The sequence below is a fragment of the Lissotriton helveticus genome, chromosome 3_1 (assembly GCF_964261635.1).
Source record: "Lissotriton helveticus chromosome 3_1, aLisHel1.1, whole genome shotgun sequence".
Classification (NCBI taxonomy): domain Eukaryota; kingdom Metazoa; phylum Chordata; class Amphibia; order Caudata; family Salamandridae; genus Lissotriton; species Lissotriton helveticus.
The window spans coordinates 1,400,967,960-1,400,990,938 of NC_136061.1; the positions used below are offsets into that span (position 1 = coordinate 1,400,967,960).

Here is a 22,979-nt window from a genome sequence, read left to right on the forward strand (position 1 = left end):
CTCACTACTCTACTCACTACTCTACTCACTACTCTACTCACTACTCACTACTCTGCACTCACATCTCTGCACTCACTAATTTGCACTCACTATTCTGCACTCACTACTCACTACTCTGCACTCACTACTCACTACTCTGCACTCACTACTAACTACTCTACTCACTACTCACTACTCTACTACTCTACTCACTACTCTACTCACTACTCTACTCACTACTCTACTCACTACTCTACTCACTACTCTACTCACTACTCACTACTCTGCACTCACATCTCTGCACTCACTAATTTGCACTCACTACTCTGCACTCACTACTCACTACTCTGCACTCACTACTCACTACTCTGCACTCACTACTAACTACTCTACTCACTACTCACTACTCTACTACTCTACTCTACTACTCTACTCACTACTCTACTCACTACTCTACTCACTACTCTACTCACTACTCACTACTCTGCACTCACATCTCTGCACTCACTAATTTGCACTCACTACTCTGCACTCACTACTCTGCAGCCAGGCATGAGAGATTTAAAAAAAATGCACGGGGTCCGTCTTTACCCCGAGACAGGTGCAAAATGGAGAAGTACAAGAAATATACTCAACCCACACTTAAACTTCAAACTAGGTAATTTCTCGCTCATTTATCAGGTTCGGTCAGCTGAAATCTTAGCAGGGCGGGCACAGGTTTGAATGTGCAGTTTCTCGCTGGTTTTTACTCAGTAGACAATATATTTATGTTTAAAATGTTAAGACCGTAACTTTTTGTGCGGGTTTATAGGTGCATGTGCCATAGGTGATGTAGACTGCCCCATACCTGTGTGAGTGATGCTTGCAGTGATGCAAACTGCCCTAAACCTGTGTGTGAGATGCTTGCAGTGATGCAGTCTGCTCGGTACCTGTTGTGTGAGAAGCTTGCACCAATGCATTCTGCTCTGTACCTGTGGTGTGTGAAGCTGATGCAGCCTGTCCTGTACCTGTTGTGTGTGAAGCTTGCACTGATGCAGTCTGCTCTGTACCTGTTGTGTGCGAAGCTGGCACTGATGCAGACAGCACTGTACCTGTTGTGTGCAAAGCTTGCTCTGATGCAGCCTGTCCTGTACCTGTTGTGTGTGAAGCTTGCACTGATGCAGCCTGTCCTGTACCTGTTGTGTGTGAAGCTTGCAGTGATGGATACTGCTCTGTACCTGTTGTGTGTGAAGCTTGCACTGATGTAGACTGCCCCATATCTGTGTGAGTGATGCTTGCAGTGATGCATTCTGTTCTGTACCTGTTCTGTGTGACGCTTGCACTGATGCACCCTGTGCTGTACTTGTGCCTGAAGCTTGCATTGATGCAGCCTCTACTGTACCTGTAGTATCTGAAGCTTGCACTGATGCAGTCTGCTCTGTACCTGTGGTATGTGAATCTTGCTCTGATGCAGCCTGTCCTGTACCTGTTGGGTGTGAAGCATGCACTGATGCAGACTCTGCTGTACCTGTTGTGTGCGAAGCTTGCACTGATGCAGACTGCACTGTACCTGTTGTGTGCGAACCTTGCACTGATGCAGTCTGCTCTGTGCCTGTGGTATGTGAAGCTTGTACTGATGCAGACTCTGCTGTACCTGTTGTGTGCGAACCTTGCACTGATGCAGACAGCACTGTACCTGTTGTGTGCAAAGCTTGCACTGATGCAGACAGCACTGTACCTGTTGTGTGTGAAGCTTGCACTGATGCAGACAGCACTGTACCTGTTGTGTGCGAAGCTTGCACTGATGCAGTCTGCTCTGTGCCTGTGGTATGTGAAGCTTGCACTGATGCAGATAGCACTGTACCTGTTGTGTGTGAAGCTTGCACTGATGCAGACAGCACTGTACCTGTTGTGTGTGAAGCTTGCACTGATGCAGACTCTGCTGTACCTGTTGTGTGCGAACCTTGCACTGATGCAGACAGCACTGTACCTGTTGTGTGCGAAGCTTGCACTGATGCAGACAGCACTGTACCTGTTGTGTGCGAAGCTTGCACTGATGCAGTCTGCTCTGTGCCTGTGGTATGTGAAGCTTGCACTGATCAGACAGCACTGTACCTGTTGTGTGCGAAGCTTGCACTGATGCAGCCTGTCCTGTACCTGTTGTGTGCGAAGCTTGCACTGATGCAGACTGCGTCGTACCTGTTCAGTATGCGAGAGTGCGACTTGCGCTGCTGGGCCTCTGCGGTAGCTGTAGGTGTGTGTCAGTTGAATTGCTGCTGCCTGTGCAATACCTCACCTATGTGTGTTTGTATGTAACGTGTGCACTCGTCTCCGCTGCATATGGTGTTGCTCCTAGTTCATGCGAGGAACTATGCAATTCTCCCTGCCCCAGTTGTACCGCACCCCTGCTTTCAAGTGTAGTTGTGCTTAATTTCCTAACCAAGGAATCCTACTGCCGCCGTGTGGCAGGATGAGAAACTGTTTTCAAACCACAAAAGCGGTGTAGTGTTCATTCTGTGCTCTCCGTCAGCTGTTTGTGAAACCACGACCACGGAAGCCATGTTCTCCAATGTATTATTTGGCCATTCGTGGGCGCACGCGAGGAGCCTCGAGGTTGGGTTCGAAGCGCCTCCCTCCATTATCCGATGGCCTATTGAAAAGATGCAGACATGACATTGTGTTTAGATTGCACTTATATAGCGCTTTCTACCCCTGACGAGGCGTCAGTCACGCTCCCTGACCCGTGCACCATGCTTACACCACTCCGGTATTTTGTGCAGCGCTGTCCAACCAGCGCCAGGCACCCGAGATGCCCTCCCTTGTAACCAGCATTAAAACTGTTGGGATTCTATTTATAAATGTATGCAATGATCCTTATCAGATATAAACCACACATTCATGAGTATGAACTTGTACTTGTCACTGCACAGCATCGAGGCGATGCAGAGACCTACGTTAAAGAATGCATGTTTTTATAAATATTCAGCCCTACAGTGAAACGGACATAAGGGAACAGAAATGTTGCTTTAACGAGCTGTGCGCCACCAGTTCGTTAGTGAGCTGAACACTTTACATATGCCAATTGATAAAAAAAAATCAAACTATGACCGAATCAACAAGAATATTCAGCAAAATTAAGCACACTTCAAGAAAACATTCAACACTTCCTATAAAAAACAAGAACTACAGTGTGGACGAGCATGTATGAGTCATCTTCTGTGAGCCTCGCCTGCTGCCTCTCGTCATTTAACATTGAACGCGCTCACCGCTGTGAACGCGTTCGCATCATCTGGCTTGCATTACACGGGCACTCTGACAGCTCGTAATTAAGATTAATCACTCTGCCATGCTCGTTCTCGCACACAAAATGCCATATCGGGCACGCGTACATTACTTACAGCCTATCACTTCAAGGCTACTACATACACAGCACAGGGAAGACGAATCACTGACCAGATGCCAGAAAACGCAAAGGAATGTGTGGAATTCCTCTCACCAAGGCCCTAAGGATACTTCTTCTTTTTTTTCTTATAACATTAGGATCTCGAAACTCCTCCCCCAGGGGGAGGAGTCCGAGCCCTAAAAAGGAGTTCTCGAAACATGAGTAGTGAATGGCTGAAAGTCAGGCGATCAAATGAATTGTAAAGTGTGTATGCTTTAGGGGAGGGACAAACGCATGAAAAGGAAGGCAAGTAATCGAGAAATAAGCATGCAAATGAGAATAGAATTAAGCCAACCTCATTTAAGCTGTCAGTGGGCTCTAGGCCCAGTGTAAATTCACAATAGGTCTTTTGCACCTAGGCAGAATATGCTGTCTGGTAGGCTAGACCTAAAAAACTAGAAATTTGCATCCTCTTTTTTTCAGCATAGCCTTTTCGGAATCTGCAGATGTGGTCATAACATGTATATTAACAATTCAAGCTGACGGGAACGTCAAATTAGCTACTTGTGACTAAAGAGTTAGAATGCCATTTTCTCCGTAGCCTTTATGCACACTGGCTACCTGGCCCATTCATGTAAAGCTGTGCTGGGGAACAGAAAAGTAGTTAAGCCTCAAATTTCTTTTCAGGCAAGATTACAGACCACAGAGATAATGATTACAGACCACAGAAATGTTGATACCTCTTTATGATCGTGTACCCCCTTGTCCTGAATCAATGTAATTCCTATTAACTTCCACTTAGTGTTCATGCAAACACTACCTAAATAATTTTTAGCAGGTAAGCAACCACATATTTCAACAAAACTTCTAAGCTCAGAATTAAAAGCCTATTACAATTCATTTATGATTAAGCCCTAGTGACTACCCCAGAAAGGAGTCCGGTGCCACCAACATGGGTCTAAGGGTCCACTTGTGTTTTTCGCCATGGGCACCATACATAACTGAAACTATTCGATAGTGAATGAAGAAAGGGAAATTATGGATGTCACTTTTATGAAACTCCCACCAACATGTGGAAATGGATGACAAAGTCAAAGTGGGTGAACGGAAGATTACAAAAATGAACTATGGTTTCTGTACCAAGATGGGGGAAGACAAGATATTCCCCAGGGATACAGCTACGCTACTCTCAATTACTTCTTAAAACCTACAAGAGTAAGTCCAAATCCCAGGTAAACTGTAACAATTGCTTCCAAGTTTACAAACATATTGAGAGACAGGGATGATATTATAACGCAAACAAAACAGAATGTCTAAGGAACCAGATGTACACCAAATACTGATATAAGCCACCAGATTCTTAATGTTATCAGATTATTAAAATTAACTTTTATTGGGATGTTAAACAAGTTATAAAACCTTCCTTAAATTCAACATAATCGAATACATGTGTCCAAGAATGTGAAGAACCTGATACTAGTCTGCAATTTTTACAACAGCCCTTACGTACATATGGTCAACTTACAAACTTCAAAAAACCGGCCTGAAAACGATAACCTGTGTCGAAGAGAAAGCACATAGAGTGCATCATTACCCTCCATGCTCTTCCACTACCTGCTCCAAACTAGAGTCCTTTTAGAAACATCTAACAGAAAGACATTTATCAGAAAATAAATCCAGCAATTACATTTGTCTCAAAGAGACCTTGCTAGCAACCTCTCAGAACAACCATTCAACGCCAAAGTGTTAGACATTATAGTAGCAACAACTCCACAGTTAAACACATCTGAGTGGAAAAACTGTACCCTCCAAGATGGACAGGTGGTGTAACCTCCTTTGCTCAGCACATAAAATGGATAGAGTTTAAGCATTTGAATCGAAGGGTTAAACACGATTAATAAGAAAATAGAAACAAATTCCATATCTATCGACCAGTGATCATGTCATTAAAGATGAGGTTCTAATAAAAAAAAACTGTCAGTTCAGGCTGGACTGTTCCTTTTGGACCAGGACAAGTCTAATTTTCATCTGGCTCCGCCCTCTCTATAAGTGGTTGTGTGGGTGAAAAACAAATGACTTGAATGTGGCACAAGGGATTGTGAGTGGCAGAAACTTTTGCCAACATTTCAGTTAACACCATTTTGTTTTCCTCTGTAACATACCAGTGCGAGGGCTAAGCTTTGAATTGGGCCCTATACTTGTTCTGCTATACTTATAAAAAAAAAAAGTATACAAAAAGTGATGGATGGGATGCTTAAATTAATCTCTGCCGCTGGTATTTACTCAGGGCCTCATCCCACTCCATTGTTACTTTGCTCATCATAGTTCAGCCCAAACTGCCAAACCAGTCCTCCCTGGACCTTAACACAGCAACTGAGGTTTCGCCCTTTTTATGGGCCCATCAGCCGGTTATAACTTCGTATCAGTGATAATGTTCACAGAACCCACATCTGGGCATACCTGTCCCACTTAGGGCGCCATACTAAAGTGTACAAAAAAGTGATGGAATGGAATGCTTGAATTAATCTCAGCCACTATATTAAGGGCAACACCAGTCTTTGGTTGCTTGTATTCTGGTTCAGGGATGGCCTGGCAGTTTGGCCTGGACTGCTCCCATGAGGGACAGGGTCAAGGCTGATTTGCATATCGTCTGGTTCCAAACTGAGGTGGCATGCTGGGCAAAAAATAGTGGATTGGGATGTGGCCTGAGCAACCGCCTGTGGCTGAGATTCATTCAAGCATTCCATCCCTCACTTTGTTTTTTGATGCTCTAAGTGTTACAGGTATGCCCAGACGCGAGTCCTGTGCTCACTGTGCCTTGCTCATGGTGTCACTGGAATCAAGCTATACCTAACTGATGAGTTCATAATAAGGGCAAAATTGGTCCTGTGTTGCTTGTATTTTGGTTCAGGGAGGACCTTGCCTGGAAGTTTGGGCTGGACTATTCCCCTGAGGGGCAGGGTCAAGGCTGATTTGAAGGCTGGGTCCAACATGAGGTGGGATGGTGGGTGAGAAATTATGGATTGGGATGCGGCCCAAGCAACTGCCAATGACTGAGATTAATTCTAGGATTCCATCCATCACTTAATTTTTTGTTTCACTGATGAGACCCAGCAAGCTTCATGCCAGTTATGTTATGTTAATTTATTTCTTCTATAGCGCTCGGCTACTCCGAGGAGCATCCCGGCGCTTTGGTGAAGAAAGAGCAGCTAGTAAACAACAACACAACAACTTAAAAGCAGACACAAGAGAAGGATCACGTTTATTTAGTAAAAAGCCACGTTTTTAGCTCTTCTAAAAGTAAGGAGATTGGGAGCCTGTCTGAGAGAGAGTGGTAGTTCATTCCACTCCTTCGGGGCTAGATAGCGAAAGGATCGACCACCAATCCTTGCACGCCTGATCACCGGGACTGTCATTTTAGATAGACAGGATGATCTCAGAGACCGACTAGGTACATATCGGCCAGATCCTTGTAGAGCTTTAAAAGCAGAAGTCAGACACTTAAAAAGAATTATTTTGGCGATCGGTAGCCAGTGTAAAGAATTCAGTAAAGCCGTAGCTCCTGCTCTTCTCGGAAGTCCGTAGATGGCACGGGCTGCTGAATTCTGGACTACTTGCAAGCGGTTCAGAAGATATTTTGGTAAACCCAAAAAAAGAACGTTTGCGTAGTCCAGTCGAGATCCGATCAAGGCCTGGACAATAATCTTCCTATGCTGGAGAGACACTAGAGGAAGAAACTTCCTCAGCATTCGCAAAATGCCAAAGCATTTGCCTGAGAGACACGAGATATGTGGCCCAAAGGACAGTTCACTGTCCACAATCACTCCCAAATGTTTTGCCTTGAGAGACACATTGTCAGGAGGGAACAGATCTTGTGGCCACCAAGCCTTCCAATCTGGTTCACAGGTGCATCCAAAAAAGAGCAGCTCCGACTTATCGGAGTTGCACTTTAATCCATTACACCTGAACCACTCAAAGACCGCGCTAAGGCAGTCCCTGATCTTTACGCCCAGTCTGGAATTAATTGTGTTCCTATTCAGAGAGGACAACTTGGCCTTGCAGTTTGAGGTAGATTGTTCCTATTGGATCAGGATCAAGTCTGATGTACATAATGTTGTGCCCAGTCTGAAGTGGCATAATAGGCAGAAATTGGATGGTAATATGACCCAAGCAATTTCCTGTTGCTGAGTCTTTTGCAGGTATTGCATCCATCACCTCTGTAATTTCCTCAGAGGAGGATTAGGTTTTTTGGCGCCTGATTTAAGCAAATTTCCTCAAACGTCCGGTTGCTGTTAGTGGGGGGGGTTGTGTTTATCTGTCATTTTGCCTAGGGTTCTGAAACTCCTTGCACCACAGCTACATCTATCTGATTTATTTGTAAGTCACTTACTTTGGGCATCGTAAGAAATGTTAAGACATGTGAACTGATTAATGCTGACAGGCAGTTGTCTGTTTCATCCTATTAGTGCATGAATACAATTGTTTTTGATAATAAAATTAACACAAACAGGAAAGGAGTGAGCCGGTGATGCAAGAAGTGTAAGATAATAAAATGCAGATGCTCACCCCAACCATAGCAAGAAATGTGTCTTCTGATTTGTCAAGTGTTCTGCTGTTCAAACCCGCATTTCTGTCTTTGACAAGTCAGGACCTCTCTTTCTGTATAGTTGAAAATCTCCCGAAATGTGAAGCCGGTCATACGAGTCCGAGTGTAATAAGAGAACCAGCTCTTGGGGGATTGTGGACCATGTTCCTGAGAGAACTACCCTTGTAATATTCATGATTACAGCAGGAATGCCTGGTTGCCCTCCAAGAGCCGTTACTGAATGATGTGCAAGCCATGCAAGAAAGGTTTTATAGTTCTTAAACTGTTCTTTTGGGACGTTGGTTCAGCCCACTCTGTGAATCCAAAGGAAATTAATTTTGATAAAATAAAAAGTGAAAAGTTAAGGATTGGCCATTGTAGAGGCAGGAGATCAGAATCTATACTAGATTTGTAAGGTATGTACATCGTATGTTTTATCTACAATTAATTCAAATGGAATCTCTTCACGTAGTCGCATAGAAATACTGTCATGAATCCAGCCTTCAATTGCCTGCGTTGGGCACCATTGAACTATACGATAGCACAGCGGAGCAACTCTTGTTGCTCTTATTGTTTTGCTGTCAACCTTAGACAGACTTCCTTTCGTCTCTATGGTTGTCTCTTCCCTTATCCTCACTCCCTCTCCTCCCCTACCCCCACTACTTTTAATGTTTACTTGTTGATCTTCTTCTAGTATATTGTTGAACCATATTGTTGCACTTCCTGTCGTCTCTCCTATCGTCTCCTACCGCATCCTCACTCTATTTATGTCTCTCCCTTCCTCCTCTCTCAATGTTTTGAGACTGAACTACTTTGTCTGATGCCCGATGGAGCTACTTGGTTTAGCTATAGGGGAGATGGGCCTTGGATTCCCTCCTTGGTCGTCACCTACCCAGTCGGTCTTTAGGTAGACTTCTTTTCGTCTCTCCTTATTGTCTCTTCCCTAGCCCCTATCCTCTCTCCCCTGAATCTCTTCCCCTGCCTGCTACTCTGCCTACCCCCCTGTCCTTTGTGCCCTTTAACTAAGCACTCCTTCTCCCCTTGTTGGGGAAAGATCCAATACTTATACTCTGGAGTCTCAGCGAACCCGCTGAGTGAGTCCACTGCGCCAAGGGAGCCACTCACACTTGAGGTATGGTATGGCACCCCTTGCCAAAGCACTCCTTCTCCCCTTTTTGGGGAAGGATCCAGTATGTAGGCCTTGGAGTCTCGGAGAACTCTCTGAGAGAGTCCACTGCGTAAAGGGAGCCTCTCGCAATAGAGATAGGGAAGGGATACCACTTCCCTTGGGATCACAGCTTACTGGACTTTGGACGTTGCCTTGACTCGTCTACCGGTTTGTGTCCCCGTCACCCTTCCCATCTTCTCCCCATGCTGTGTCTCTCACCCTCCTCCTCCCCTCCTCTTTCCCACCTTCTTTATCTGTCTACTTCCCCTACTCCAACCCCCCCTGAATCTCTCACCTTGCCTTCTTTTCCCCTTACGTATTTGTGCTTATTGTTTTTCTCGACCGTACAAGTAACTTTGTTGCCATGCGCTCAGATCGTGTCTTACGCTGATGACACCCAGCTCTTGTTCACTCAGAACAAGAACGAGATGTTTGATGGGACTCGTATCAGAGGCTGCTTAGAAGCAGTCTTTGATTGGTTCAAGAGACACGGCCTGAAATGCAACTCCGACAAATCGGAGCTGCTTTTTTTCGGGTGCGTCTCTGAACCAAACTGGAAAAGTTGGTGGCCTCAGGATCTTTTTCCCCCTGCCAATGCTAGCACCAAGGCTAAAAATCTGGGCATCATTGTCGACAACGAGCTGACTTTTGGACCCCAAATAGCCTGTCTTGCTGGGAAATGCTTTGGTATCCTGAGGATGCTCAGGAAATTCCTCCCTTTGATTTCCGTGAACCATCGCAGGGTCATCGTCCAAGCATTGGTAGGGTCACGTATGGATTATGTTAACGTCCTTTATCTGGGTCTTCCCAAATATCTAGTAAGGAGACTTCAGGTTGTGCAAAACTCAGCCGCTCGGGCTATCTATGGTCTTCCTAGAAGAGCTAGTGCCTCTAATTTGCTGAAGGAATTGCACTGGCTCCCTATAGCCAAAAGGGTGCTGTTTAAGAGCTTGACGTTAACTTACAAGGCTCTTCATGATTTGGGCCCCGGGTACATTAAAAAGCGTCTTGTTTTGTATAAACCGAGCAGAGCTCTTCGTTCTGCCTCCATGTTTCTAATGTCCGTTCCTTCCATCAAACGAACTAGACAAGGGGGGCGCTCTTTTCATTACCTGGCCCCACATGCGTGGAATAAATTGCCTCTTGTTCTTAGACAAGCCCCCAGCCTGATGCCCTTTAGAAAGGCATTAAAAACCTGGCTTTTTACTTATGAATTGTGAAGTCTTTTAATTTCAGTTATGTTTCCTTTCCAATAAAGGTCCTCTTCGCCAAAGCGCCGGGACACTCCACTGCGAGTAGCCGTTGCGCTATAGAAGAGCCCAATTAACATAACATAACATAACATAACATAACATGTAACCTGTAACTATGATCTGATGCTCATGTAAAGCGCTCTGATACCTCCGGGTCTAGCCAGCGCTATATAAAACTTTTAAAATAATTAAATAAATAAATAAACTCTACCTTTGACTTCTCTTACAGGTCAGCCAAGATGGTAAAGCTCTCCTGGACGTCCTCCAGCGGCCTTTGAGTCCAGGGAATGCAGAGTCCTTGACGGCCACTGCCAACTATTCCAAGGCGGTCCACCAAGTCCTGGACGTGGTGCACGAGGTGCTGCACCACCAGCGGAGGCTCGAGAGCATCTGGCAGCACCGGAAGGTCCGGCTGCACCAGCGGCTCCAGCTGTGTGTCTTTCAGCAGGATGTGCAACAGGTAAGGCTTTCTTCCGGTTCAAGTCCAGCCAGAGCAGCAGGTCTACTGTTATACGCGAAACCCATCGTTTCCGTATGCACGGATCAGCCCAAGCTGTCTCGTGTGTGTTGTTAGCAGAGACAGGAATGAAGGAAGATGGGAAGCCGGAGACGATTGGGAGAGGGAGCTGAGGTCACCGAGGCAACCCTCAGCCCTTGGTTCTCATCTTCTTTCTTTCTCTCTCTCGTTAAATTAACAAAATGTGGATTCAATTACGTTAGAAGTTCACATATTCTTTGCTTGCTGATTCATTTGCTGTGTGGATGTTTTTCTTCCTTGTAAGGGTCGTTAGGCTGCAAGACGTCCGTGATTAAAACCGTGGCTCGGATGGTCGTCGCTGACATTAGTGAGTTGTCGAAATGAGAAACTGAATACTTCTTAACATGGAGGTTTCTTTAATGTCTTGTCCCAGACAGTCAGTGCGTGCCTGCTACTCTCGGCCCATTGCCACGTCTCAACTAAGAGCCAGAGTATCAGCTTGGTGTGGCTAAAAATATGCCCTGGAAGTACCATTTTAAAGTGTTGAGAGCTGCTGTTTGGCCAACTAATTGTTTTTTTGTGAATTTAAAAAAGAAAGACGAAGCGGCTTTTTTATGGATCACTTCTGTTTAATTCATTTTGATAAAAGAAAGGGAAGCACACAGCTGTCGCCTACAACCCTTAGGCCGGCAGCGAGTGTACAGAATGAGAACATCAAACCGCAACCTGGAACCCTCCCCCTTATACTCATGTTAAGAAGGTAGCTCAAATGTCACTGCCATGTAGTATCTGCCATGAAACCCAGAGGATATCAAACATTTTTGTCTCATACCACCCACATTGTGACATGGTGATAGGCGGTGTCCTCCGTGTCTCCAGTGAAGGGGGAAAACGATGTAGTAATTTAATTTTCCTGGGGATGGTCAGCTCGTTAAATTCGGATGAAAGGAGATTAATAAAGGAGGCCCAGATCCCATTGTAAATTTCTAGTGTTTGGTCTGTTGAGAGAGTCAATTTTCCCATGTCTTAGAAGTGCCACAGTTTATGTAACAGTCTGACACTCAGTCCAAGTCCCAAAGTGGGAGCTTAGCTTGTTGCCCCACTCCCAGGACTATTGCCATTTGTTGACCTCTTGGGGATTTCATTGGGTACTATAATTGGTTCGGTTGTCTTAAGAGGACATATGCTGGAATGCATGGAATCTGTGTATTGGAGAAATGGTTTACATCATTTAAGGCCCTTTCCCAGTACAGGGCCTGTTTTGGACTATTCCAGAGCAGATGCCACAGAGATAAAGTAGCTTAAAAAAATGGGGTTGTAAGTACCTAAAGGGTACTTATTGTTCATTGAGAGCTACAGCTGTGCTGACTAGCCCCGTGACCGATAAACCATGTGTACTTACCCAGTCTGAGGATATTAAGTCCTGAAAGTTTCTAGTTTAGTTGACTAAAGTAGACTCTTGTGCCTTAATGTACATGTATTTATGTAGCGGCGTTACCGGACCACAAACCTAGATGTTGAACTATGGAATGCTGTGCATAGAAATTAAACAATGTCAGGTAAGAGGTGGTAACCATTTTGAGTTTTTATTTATTAATGGGGAAAAGATTCCCTTTGACGTCCCAGAAACCTGGGCATCTGGAAGGGTTCCATTTGATGACGACTAAAGTGCTTGTTGAAGAAGTGGCCCTTCAACTTTGTTGTGGCATGAAGGAGTCTTGGTGCCAGCATAAAGTGTGAGAGATTTAATTCAGATACTTGCTGTGTGGCCTAAGGACATTTTAATCGAGTTTTTTCCCTTTTTAAGTTGAGCATTCGATACCTCTTGTATATACTTTAGTATACACTTATATATTAGTATATACTTATATGTGTATGTACTTTGTGGGCTCTGGAGATCAGCTCTATGACTTGTCTGCTTCCGCTTAGGAACTTTTTTCTGTTGAACTGCCTCTTTTTAACTGTCTTAATTAAAAAGGACCAGTAGAGGTCAGTAAAAACCCAGAATTTCTTTCTGCTGAGCGACTTTCTTTTTTTAATTTTTCTGGCATCTTCCTCTATTTAACTTTCTTGATAGAAAACGACCAGCACAGGTCAGTAAAATACCAGAATCACTTCAGCATTCTCTAGATTCCAGTCCATAGAAATTGTCCTCCAGGAGCACCTGTAGACAATAATATTCTTTTTCAAATCTTGTATTTTCAGTGATATGACCACCGAAGGCCCTGATTTTATATTAAAAACAAAGCTTTGGACTATACCATTTCCTGCTGAAAGGCAATATTTCTCTCGATGTGTTTCCATACCTGGTGTGTCACACAGTTTGGTGCTTACTTCCAACCATGTTAAAGAACAGTAGATGTTTCAGCACCCAGGTTAAAATGCTGCATAGCTAAATACATGTAAGGTCCCAAAGGCGAGACCGATTGCATCGCAAATGCTTGTTTGTTCTTCTTGGCTCTGAGCATAGCAGCGTCTTTGCCCCTTGAGTTGCATGATCCACTTTCTCATAAGGTTGGTTTAGATGCAGTGAAATATGCACAAGATGTTAATAAGTTCAGCTCCATAAATAATGCTTGATTCTAGCCACAACTTACATAGGGGTGTTTGTGCAGCAGCTATCCCAGGGCTTTGATTTGGATAGTATTTGAGACCTTTCACCATCATGCCATGCCACATAGTCCCTGCTGTGAAGGACCACAATCTATAGAGCTGATTCCAAAGCTGCTTTGAAGTGTAGTGTAAAAGACCTGCAGGGTCATGACACATAAATACTGTTTGAAAGAAGAGAAAGGATTTGATTTTTGGTCATTTGCCTTGGGGGTAAATACATGCGTGCAGCCTCAAAAGATATTATGGATCTTTCTTTTCCATTACATAATTTGCAGAGTTGTATCTGGATCTTTTCTTTCACTTATTATCTTTATCATCTACTTTGACCTCTTATTTACACTTTTAAGTTTCCTTGCTGTCAGCATCCTATGGGGATGGCTTGCAGTTTTATGAGGTATTTCCTCACTGTCCTGATAAAGATTCAAGGAGTAGAGATGAAGGGTTTTTTCCAACATATGGTGGGTAAAAAGTGGAAAAGTATCCATTGTATTTTGAGACCAGAGACAGCACACTATATAATTTGCGCCCCCCGCCAAAAGGTGCAAAGGCCCAAGGTTTTTCATAGAACCCGACTACAGCGCTGTGAAATGCCAAGGTTGTTGAATGCCAAGACTGTCTTGATTCCATCTCGTGTCTCTTTCTTCCAGCACCCCACACTTCCTTTCACTATAACCCAACACTTGCATGTTATTTTCCATCCCTGCTTTCTCCTTTTGTCACTATTTTACTATCTTGCTCTTTCTTCTTTTTATGTTTTCTGACTTTAACGGTCTTGATCGGGTCAAAGTTTTATGATAAAAAATAAGTCCTTGCTCAAAAAAATTAGTGCTGCTGCCCTATACCGGCACAAATTAAGTATTGGAAGCGGACATCAAATTCTACCGCAATAGTTATGAAGGTGTATCCAGATAACAAAGCAAAAATTCTTGAAATTATTATTGACTTAGATATAACATTTATAGATCAAGTGCCTGCGGTATCGAAGGGAGTGCACCTTCAGGTCTGGATTCAGAGATTGACTTCTTACTCCGGAGTTACTGTGTTTAAAACTCGTGTAGCTAAAACTGTGGATAGCTTAAAACACCGAGGGCTGTATCATGTTCCCATACTGGTCCTGTGCACATGCACTGGCATATGCAAGGAATGGGACCTTTCTCTTGTTTGCAACAAAACGGCACTGCTTCCAACCTGTTCACTAGGCTCCTGATCACGACGGGGCTGGTAATCCCATTCAGGGCTCAAACACCCATTAGCGCATAAAATGGTATTGCAAGAGAACCAGGCGTAAATCGTGGGAGCAAATTGTACACGTTTTATTTGCACTTCTTGGAATGGAAAATAAGATGCCCTTCCTTGTGTTATTCCCTATTCAGAGTGTCCAGTCAGGCACCGTTTGCACACCAACTAATGTACAAAACATCTGGTATTACATATGCGTAATTTACACCTGATCTTTGTGGGTCCATTGTGATGGGCCCTAGATCAGTAACTCTGCAGGTTAGTGTAAGAGTTACTGATAACACTGCTTGGAAACAGCCAAGTCCAAGACTCACTTGTCTCATTACTCAATTTAGTTTGACCTTTCTTTGCAATTTCCCATGTCTCTGGACAGACAATTTAACAAAGTCCAAAGCATGGCATGAATTATTTGTAGCAATTGTTGCTCAATTTCGCAGCACCACACAATCTTAGAGGCAATTCAATAGGCTGCAATGGACACTGGGATGAGGACGGGAGAGACAGCATCTAGTACGGAGACTCTGCGCCGCAAGAACTGCAGTCAATCTGCCTACCCCGCAATCTAAGAGAACAGTGCTTTCTCCTCCATTACAAAAAGTGAACAGTCCCGAAAGACTTCGAGCCAGGGGATAGTGTCCTAACTGGTACAGAAAAGGGATCCACCCATCCTAATGGTCTGGATGAAAGCCACCAACCCGCTGGGGCGTAAGTATGGATCAAACACGTAGACCGACATTATATGTTTGATGAGAGGGACACTTAAAATATCCCTGGAGACATCTGCTTTGTTTTTAATCTTACCTCTATCCATGTTTTATTAAATCAGAGAAGTCTTGGTTAGGAGGTAAATGTTGGTAATTTTTTCTAGTTGATTCGGATCCCATACAGTCTTTCCAAGTAAGGCGGCTGCCTCCTGGTGGAGGAAACAGACCCGATAATGATGCTATCGGCGATTAGTATGTCGATGGCGAACAGTAACATACCATTGACCAAAATTGACTGTTGAGGGTCCCAATAAAGTTTTCTCAAATTTTCTCATAATTTTTTTTAATGTGATCCTCAAACGATACCTGGTCCCACTCTTTTTTATACTTTTACTGGAGTGAGCAAAATATAGATCCATGTGTCATCAGCATACTACTGGTGCCATAGTCAATGAATAAAGATGGCAACTCATAGATGCGAGGAACAGCATTATCATAGCCCATATGGAGACAGAGGAGGTGGTGATCCGTTAGACGTCACGTTATTGTCACCCTACATTAAGAAAGACTTTTATTTTAGCCAGTCAACCGCACCAAAAACCTTCAGGGAGTATGGTGGTAGCATCCTGAGAACAGTGTTTCTTCTGTAGTTAGGGAAGCTGCGCCTACCGAGGGCAAGAAAAATAAAGTGTGCAGATATTCACAGAGGAAGAATTATTTATTTACTTCAGTAGTCCTGAAAACCAACTGGTCCTCTCTGCACTGAATGGTTGAGATGCATTCTTATCCTCTATGGCTGGTGCAGTCACTGAATGAGATTATTGCTGATGCGGTTTCCCTTCAGCGGGAGCACTTTGATGCCTGTGGTCTCAGGATATCAGAACTAGCTCCAGGCAAATGCTTTGATTTCTGACCAACTGAGGCATGAATACTTCTTTCTCTCTTCACCTTTTCCCTCCTGTATCCCTTTATCACTTCCACGCACCCTCTTCCTTCTCAAGGTTTGCAAGTTCCATTTAGTTCCTCATCTTTACCCATTCACTACTGTAGTCCCCTCTCGCTCGCCCTCTCCTTTTTACCCCGCATCCATTCTGCTATTTTGCTTAGGCTTACTCTTTATTGTTCAGTATAAGACATTCTATCAGTGTTTGTTATATGTAAAGCGCTCATACCTATTTTTGCTTGAGCCCTATAAGACTCTGTTAAATAAAAATGGATATGCAAAAGTACTTTTCTGGGCTGAAAATGAAACCATGCTTCACATTGTTAGACTCTAGCAGTTTCCCAACAATCCATACAGCTGTCAGTCAAAGGTTACCTTGACGTTTTTTGAAAGTCAACTAGATCCTCCTTTTCCACACTTTCCCTTCTCATGCGTAGTCAATTGTGTAATGTCATTTGAGCAAGATCTTTGGTTCTGAAGAAGTGAGTGGAGGCTTGAAAGATCTAATTTGTTAGCAGGGATTTCTTTCATCACAAGAAAATCTAAGTACACACAAAGCAAAATAATGATTATATGACTTCAACTCTAATAAGGCTGGGGGTTTCAGCAAAACTACATATTTAGCTACAGAAAAAGGATAGCATGTGAAGCTCTTTATTGAAAAAAATCAGTTGATACTTAAACCGAATTTATGAACATGTGCTTTAGTATAGTTACTATCTGAAAGCCAAATGATATCTTTTGGTTAAGATTAAAAGAAGCAGCATGCCGTTGTCTTGGTATGTTTGTCTATAAATATATCTTACAGTAGCTTGCAGCTTTGGAAACGTGTCTTACGTAAGACCCTTTAATCCCAAAAATTGGCACCTAAATTTATAAGAATTGCCCTTGTTAAAAGTAATAACGATGAAATAGTCAAGGGAAGACTCTAGCCAATGGAGAAGTGCCAAGTGCAATGACTCCTGAAAAAATATATTCCTGAGGTGTGGTTGGGTTTGGAAGCGTGAAGAGGCCCTGAGGGGACCTATAACCGAAATAGCTTGAATGCCCTTGTAAATTTAGCCTCTTCTTCAAAAGAAATTTATAAACCAAACCTGTCCGCTAGATGCAGTTGTTTTTTTAACAAAACATCCCAGATTGTTTTTACTCAGTAAAAATTCTACTTGTGGGATGTCTGCAAGTAATTTATTTATTTCTCACGGTCAGTGCTAGTATCAATAACTTTGCCTAATTGGTACATTAAAAAATAGAAGTGTAAATTCATTTTGCGCAAACTTAAGAATTTGGGCAAAATCACAGTTGAAGGTTTTGAAGAAATAGCCACAATACTGATCACTGTCACATCCACTCTTCTCTACATGTGTTACTGTGGAAAATGATTTGTTCTGGAATTTATAAAAAATCTTATGTTCTCTCTTGATCCTTCAACAATCTTAGTAGGATGGCATTCAAGCCGAATCCTTGAATGCAAAATACACAATCTTGTAATAGGTAATAGTGATGTTTAGATAGGAAACTGCTACTATTGTTAACTTTCTTGTTTGCACTATGTAATAAGATCCTGTTCTAACTAGGTTGAAAAAATATTTACCTTGGTAAAAAAGGAAACCAAATAAAAAAATGTCCAGAAGATTAGAAGTCTCTATAGCAAGGTCGAAAATACCGACCTATAATAGTATTGCATCCACTACATTTTCTACCACTATAGCACAAAGTAAGCATATAATTGTAGTTTTTATCTCCACTTATACTTACCTTATGATGTAGAGGTTAAGTTGGTGTAGTGGGTGTCAGATTTTTATTATGTAATTTAAACATTCAGTATGGCGGGGAAATACCTTCATTTATTGGACTAACAAAGTAACTTACTACTGGTGCCCAATTTACATAATTTCAGGATAAAAAAACGGATATTTGCTCCAAAATGGTAATTACTGAGTTTGGAGCTAATCTCAGACTTTTTTCCAGCTCTCGAAGAAGTTCAGCAGTAGTTAAGTAAGTCTGTCTCGTCTGCTCTATTTTACAGAGGTTCAGAATTGTGCATTTGTTTATTAAACACAAAAGTAGATTTGCGAGTAGACCCCTTTTTTTTTCTTTTCTTGTGTATTAACAACTCTTCCCCGCCCCTCCCCCTGGAAAAATGACTTCCATTCCATCTGTATCAAATACTAGGGCTTCTGTCCCAAAAAACCACTTACACCGAGATGTGAATATATTTCTAAAGTGGGGGAAACATACAAATTATAGTGTCTACCCAAAAACGACGAATTGGTGGGTGTTCACTAACTCTTCCAGGTGGATCCATGCAAAAATACCCCAACACGTTCACTGCAACTAGAATAGGGGCTTTCCACTTTCATATTTCTCCTTTGGATATAGGAAATTCAATCAATCTTCATCCAGTGAATCTAAATGGTAACATCTGTGCACAAAGTCAAATTTTGCCCGTTGAATATGGCTTCAAGTGCACAAAATACATTCATGGTCGGGCCATTGAGTTTCTTTTTAAACGATATTTCATCTATTTTGTTGGCAAGAGAGGAACAATAAAACCTAATTATGAGTAAAAGTCGGAACAGCAACACTGTAAAGTAATATGTAGGAGTCCTACAGGGCACGGATTTCTATCCAAGCAGGACAGACTCAGCCTTTTATAAATTGGAGGCTAGAAGGGTAGAAAGTTCTAAAATAAAAAGGAAGTTATTTAAATTTTATTTATTGCTGGAATGAGTCACTCATCACTCTCTGCCCCCCCTCACCCATCTTCTGTATCTAGATCTTTCTCTGGCCATGTTTCTCATTTCCTTTTACCCACTCTTTTTTTTATGTGCCCCCCCCCCCCCCCCCAATAGTTTCACTACTTCTGCCCCTCAGCGTTGTTCTGATGTAGATCCTGGTTCTCCCAACTCTCTTCGCACCACAGACTAATCCATATTTGGCTTTCAATTACCTAATTTTTCCCATGTCTAGTTACCTTCTCCTTTCATCATACCTATGCAACAGTGTAAACACTGTTTTGACATTGAGTATGAGTCATTCCTATGAAAGTCAGATTTCATTTTCATCTGCTTTTAAAGTGTCCACTTAAAATAATTGTATGGTTATGTTTAATAGTACCTTAGAGATGCTTTTAACTTTTTTTATGTGTATCCAATCCCAGTATGACATTCAAACAAATCATGAATTTTCTGGAAGTCAAAATCACAAATTTTAAATACTGAGGACTAGCTTTTTTTTTTTTACTGTTAATAGAAGCCATACATGTGCACCGTGGTTGCAAAGTTAATACAATTCTGAGTAATTACCAATTTTTGATTGCTCAGTGATTTCAACTTTTAGTGCTGGCATCTGGCGTGATCTTCCAAGATTGGTAAACTGAGAACAATTAAACAGAATATTATTAACACTTATTTATTGTAATGGGAAACTTCAAAAGCTGTGGTAAAAAGTGGCATAAAGATTAATTCTAGATATTGCTGTGGCACTGACTGCAACTGAAGCGGTGTTTGCATTTAGGTAGGAAACAGCGATGCTGTTCCCCCCTTCTCTTAAATTATATGTGTCCTACATGAGAGTGGTTGGGTCTTAACCCTTTGAATTCTGTGGATCCCTACTGAATAATTACTGGATTCCGGGGGAATCTGGATAACCCCCAACAGAGACCTCACTTTAGGGCGGGAAACCCGGCCTAAGGAATCCCTCAGATTTGATGATCAAACAAAGACACAAAACTATAGATACAAGTATACATAAATGATGAAATATCGAATTCCTAAATATAGACTTTGGCATTTCATCTTGTCTTTTTGGCTCTAAATACATGCTCTCTTTTGTCATCACTTCTGAAGCCACCTATTGTCGATACTATATTGTTTTCCGTACTTGCATTGCAGCCACGATATCAAGTCAAGGATGCCAACTTAATTCTAGGCTGCCTTCCCGTTTAAATTTCCATTTTCATATAGAATTGATATTCTACTGGGAGTCGCCAGTAGGTAATTATAATTACGACCTAGTTTTCATAGGAAAAATGTTTTTTGTTTTGCTAATAACTTTGGCTCAGTTTGACGAATCTTAACGAAATTTTCAAAACTAGTTTGCCACTCACTTCTGCTACCTGGAAATATTCGGGGTAATTTGTCAAGCGGGGGCCAAGACAAAGGGGGTTCCAAAATGCACTTTACCCATGCAATTTTTCAAAGGGAGTTTAGATACGACTAGAGCCTGAACCGTTGAACGGGATGACACCAAATTTGGCAAAAAGCTAGATATTTTTGTAATTTGGTGTAAATCCGCTCAGTAGTTTTAAAATAATTTAAAGCAAAAAGATTTAATTATATCTAGGGATGCAGCGGGTCCACAGAGCCGGTAGATCTAATGCTGAGATCGGATTGGCTGCCACCACTTCAGAAAGGAAGTGGTACAGCAATCTTGGGACTCGGGAATCGCCCGAGTCTCAAGAACATGTTTTTTTTTAAAAAAACACAAGGATCATGGTAGGAATACTCTGACCCCCTAGGCCTGGAGTTGCGGTTTCACTGCATGCACTGGCGTGGGCAGGAAACCTTCGAAATAGCTTAGTAGCTAGAGAAGTACAACGTAGAGGAGGTGAGAGAGAATGCCTACTGTCAGGAGATGGGTTTAACTAAATAGTTTTTATTTCTAGTATAGGGAGGACATGCTGCCTTTGGGTAAGTGTGGTACCCTGGCTAGTGACACCTAAGAATAGGGAGCAATCAAGCTTAGGGATTCCTTGGTTTGTACCCAATGTCCAGTGGGGCATGGAACAAACAGGATTAAAGACATTCCCAGAGCAGGAATCTCCCAGATCACTTGTTATAACAGAGTAGGGTTTCACCAACCTCCCAGTAGTTTGCCCTGGAAGATCACGGAGCTTGTCTGTATACAATGATCAACCGCAAATACTTCTGTCTTTGTATTGAAGTAGAAGCAGCCATCATTTTACCTAGAGGCTTGCAATATATACTTTGAAGACTTGGTCTTCTTTACCACTATATCTTCAATACATGTTTGTTCTTGCGTTTCCACAGCTGTAATCATTTTATTTAAGTAGTGGACAAATGGGTATAGTTTTAGTTTGGGACAGATACACTATGTCTATTACTTGAATTCTCCATGTCCTTCAGGTGTCTCCCATTTTGACTGGGAAACAGGTCCGAGTCTGCATTATGAATGTAACCTTAGTGTCACTGGTTCCTCATTGGGATGCGAGTTCATACCCAAGAAACCAGAGTCACAAGTGATAACTATGCTCCGGATAGTCTACTTAGGGACGCAACTACTCCAGACATGTGCTGCAGATTGTTTTTCTCACTGACCAAGCAAAGATATGACAAAGTAGAAAAAATGGTATGGTAGATTTTAAATAATTTCTCCAAAGAGCATCTTTGACACTTTTTATATATAAGGGGAAATGTTCACTTTGTATGGGCAAGCAAAGTTTAAAAGTGAACACGTTTTAAAATGTATCTACCCCCAAGTTTGTGAACTTGTGTCTTAATCTTCACTAAGTAAAGCATGCGCAATATCTGTAGCACAAACCTATTAATATTTCAAGCCTCAAGATGATTGGTTCCTTTTTGGTAGCACTCTTTGTACTAGATGTATATAGAGATGGTAGCACCACAGGTGATTACATTTCCTGCATGGAACGATACTGCTGTATTCCAATTATTTTTATTATAATTCAAGTAATATTATTTTCCCCCGACTCTCCAACAAGCCTTAATACGCAGGCCAAGTGGTGCAGACTCTCAAACACTGTCGCACACAAGCGTATGGTTGGTCCTTGGTAATGACTCCAGATGGAAACACTTTGGCTTCCAATATGTTGTCACCTGGGCGGCAGAGGCCCGTGGCGAGGCCCGAGGAGGCGTCGTGCACGTCCTCCGGGGGGATCAGTTACAGCGTGGCTATTACTCAATGACGGTCCACGGGCACCAGGACACTCACTGCCCCGCAGGATAGCCTACAGCCATCACACGTCTCATTACCAGGAGTGACATCTCTGGGTAACGCTTTGACAGGTCAATATTAGTGGGACTGTTCAGCATTCAGTTTCCAGGGGACTGCAGAATACCCACAGGGCGCGGATTAAGTGCTGCTCTGTGCGCATAGACGTGTCTTAGCTGAGGAGGGTTCCCGCGCAATAAGGCGTGCATGAGGTTGGCCTTTCAACAGCAGAGAAGACCGGCGAATTGTGATTTTTTTTTCTCTCTCAATACTGAAACAGCCCTGAAATAACCCCAAGGTTTACATATTATACATCAGTGGCCGTACGGCAGTGTTGCCGTTAATATGGGTTATGGGCAGGAAAGAGTTACATCTCTCCTCACTGTGCCTTTTATGAACAAAGAGCTCTGATCTGAGCCCAGTGAAGTTAGCACAGTGAGGTAGTTTGTGGCCTTGATATTGCATTTTGGTAGCACGATCATATATAAGGACCTGGCACGGCATCAAGGACAAAGAAAGGGCAACACAGATGGGTTTGTTGGTGGCTCTGGGCCGTCTATAACACTATTCGGACCATGTAAGGGTGGACTCGGTAAAAGGCAGTCATTTTGTGAAACTAGCCAAAATGCGCAGAGCAGTGGTGGATGAAGCAGTCCATGGTTGCGGCATGGCCACACACCCTT

The 22,979-nt window shown here is 42.8% G+C and overlaps 1 protein-coding gene across 6 annotated transcripts in view; it reads left to right on the forward strand.

Annotated features, from left to right (window-relative positions):
* The window catches only part of KALRN (kalirin RhoGEF kinase), a 1,598,314-nt gene that overhangs the window by 749,274 nt on the left and 826,061 nt on the right, over window positions 1–22,979 (forward strand). For all 6 annotated transcript variants that reach the window (XM_078682047.1, XM_078682045.1, XM_078682043.1 and 3 more), the window contains exon 9: window positions 10,576–10,806. In XM_078682047.1, the coding sequence (XP_078538173.1) occupies window positions 10,576–10,806 (231 nt within the window). The remainder of the gene's footprint in view (window positions 1–10,575; window positions 10,807–22,979) is intronic.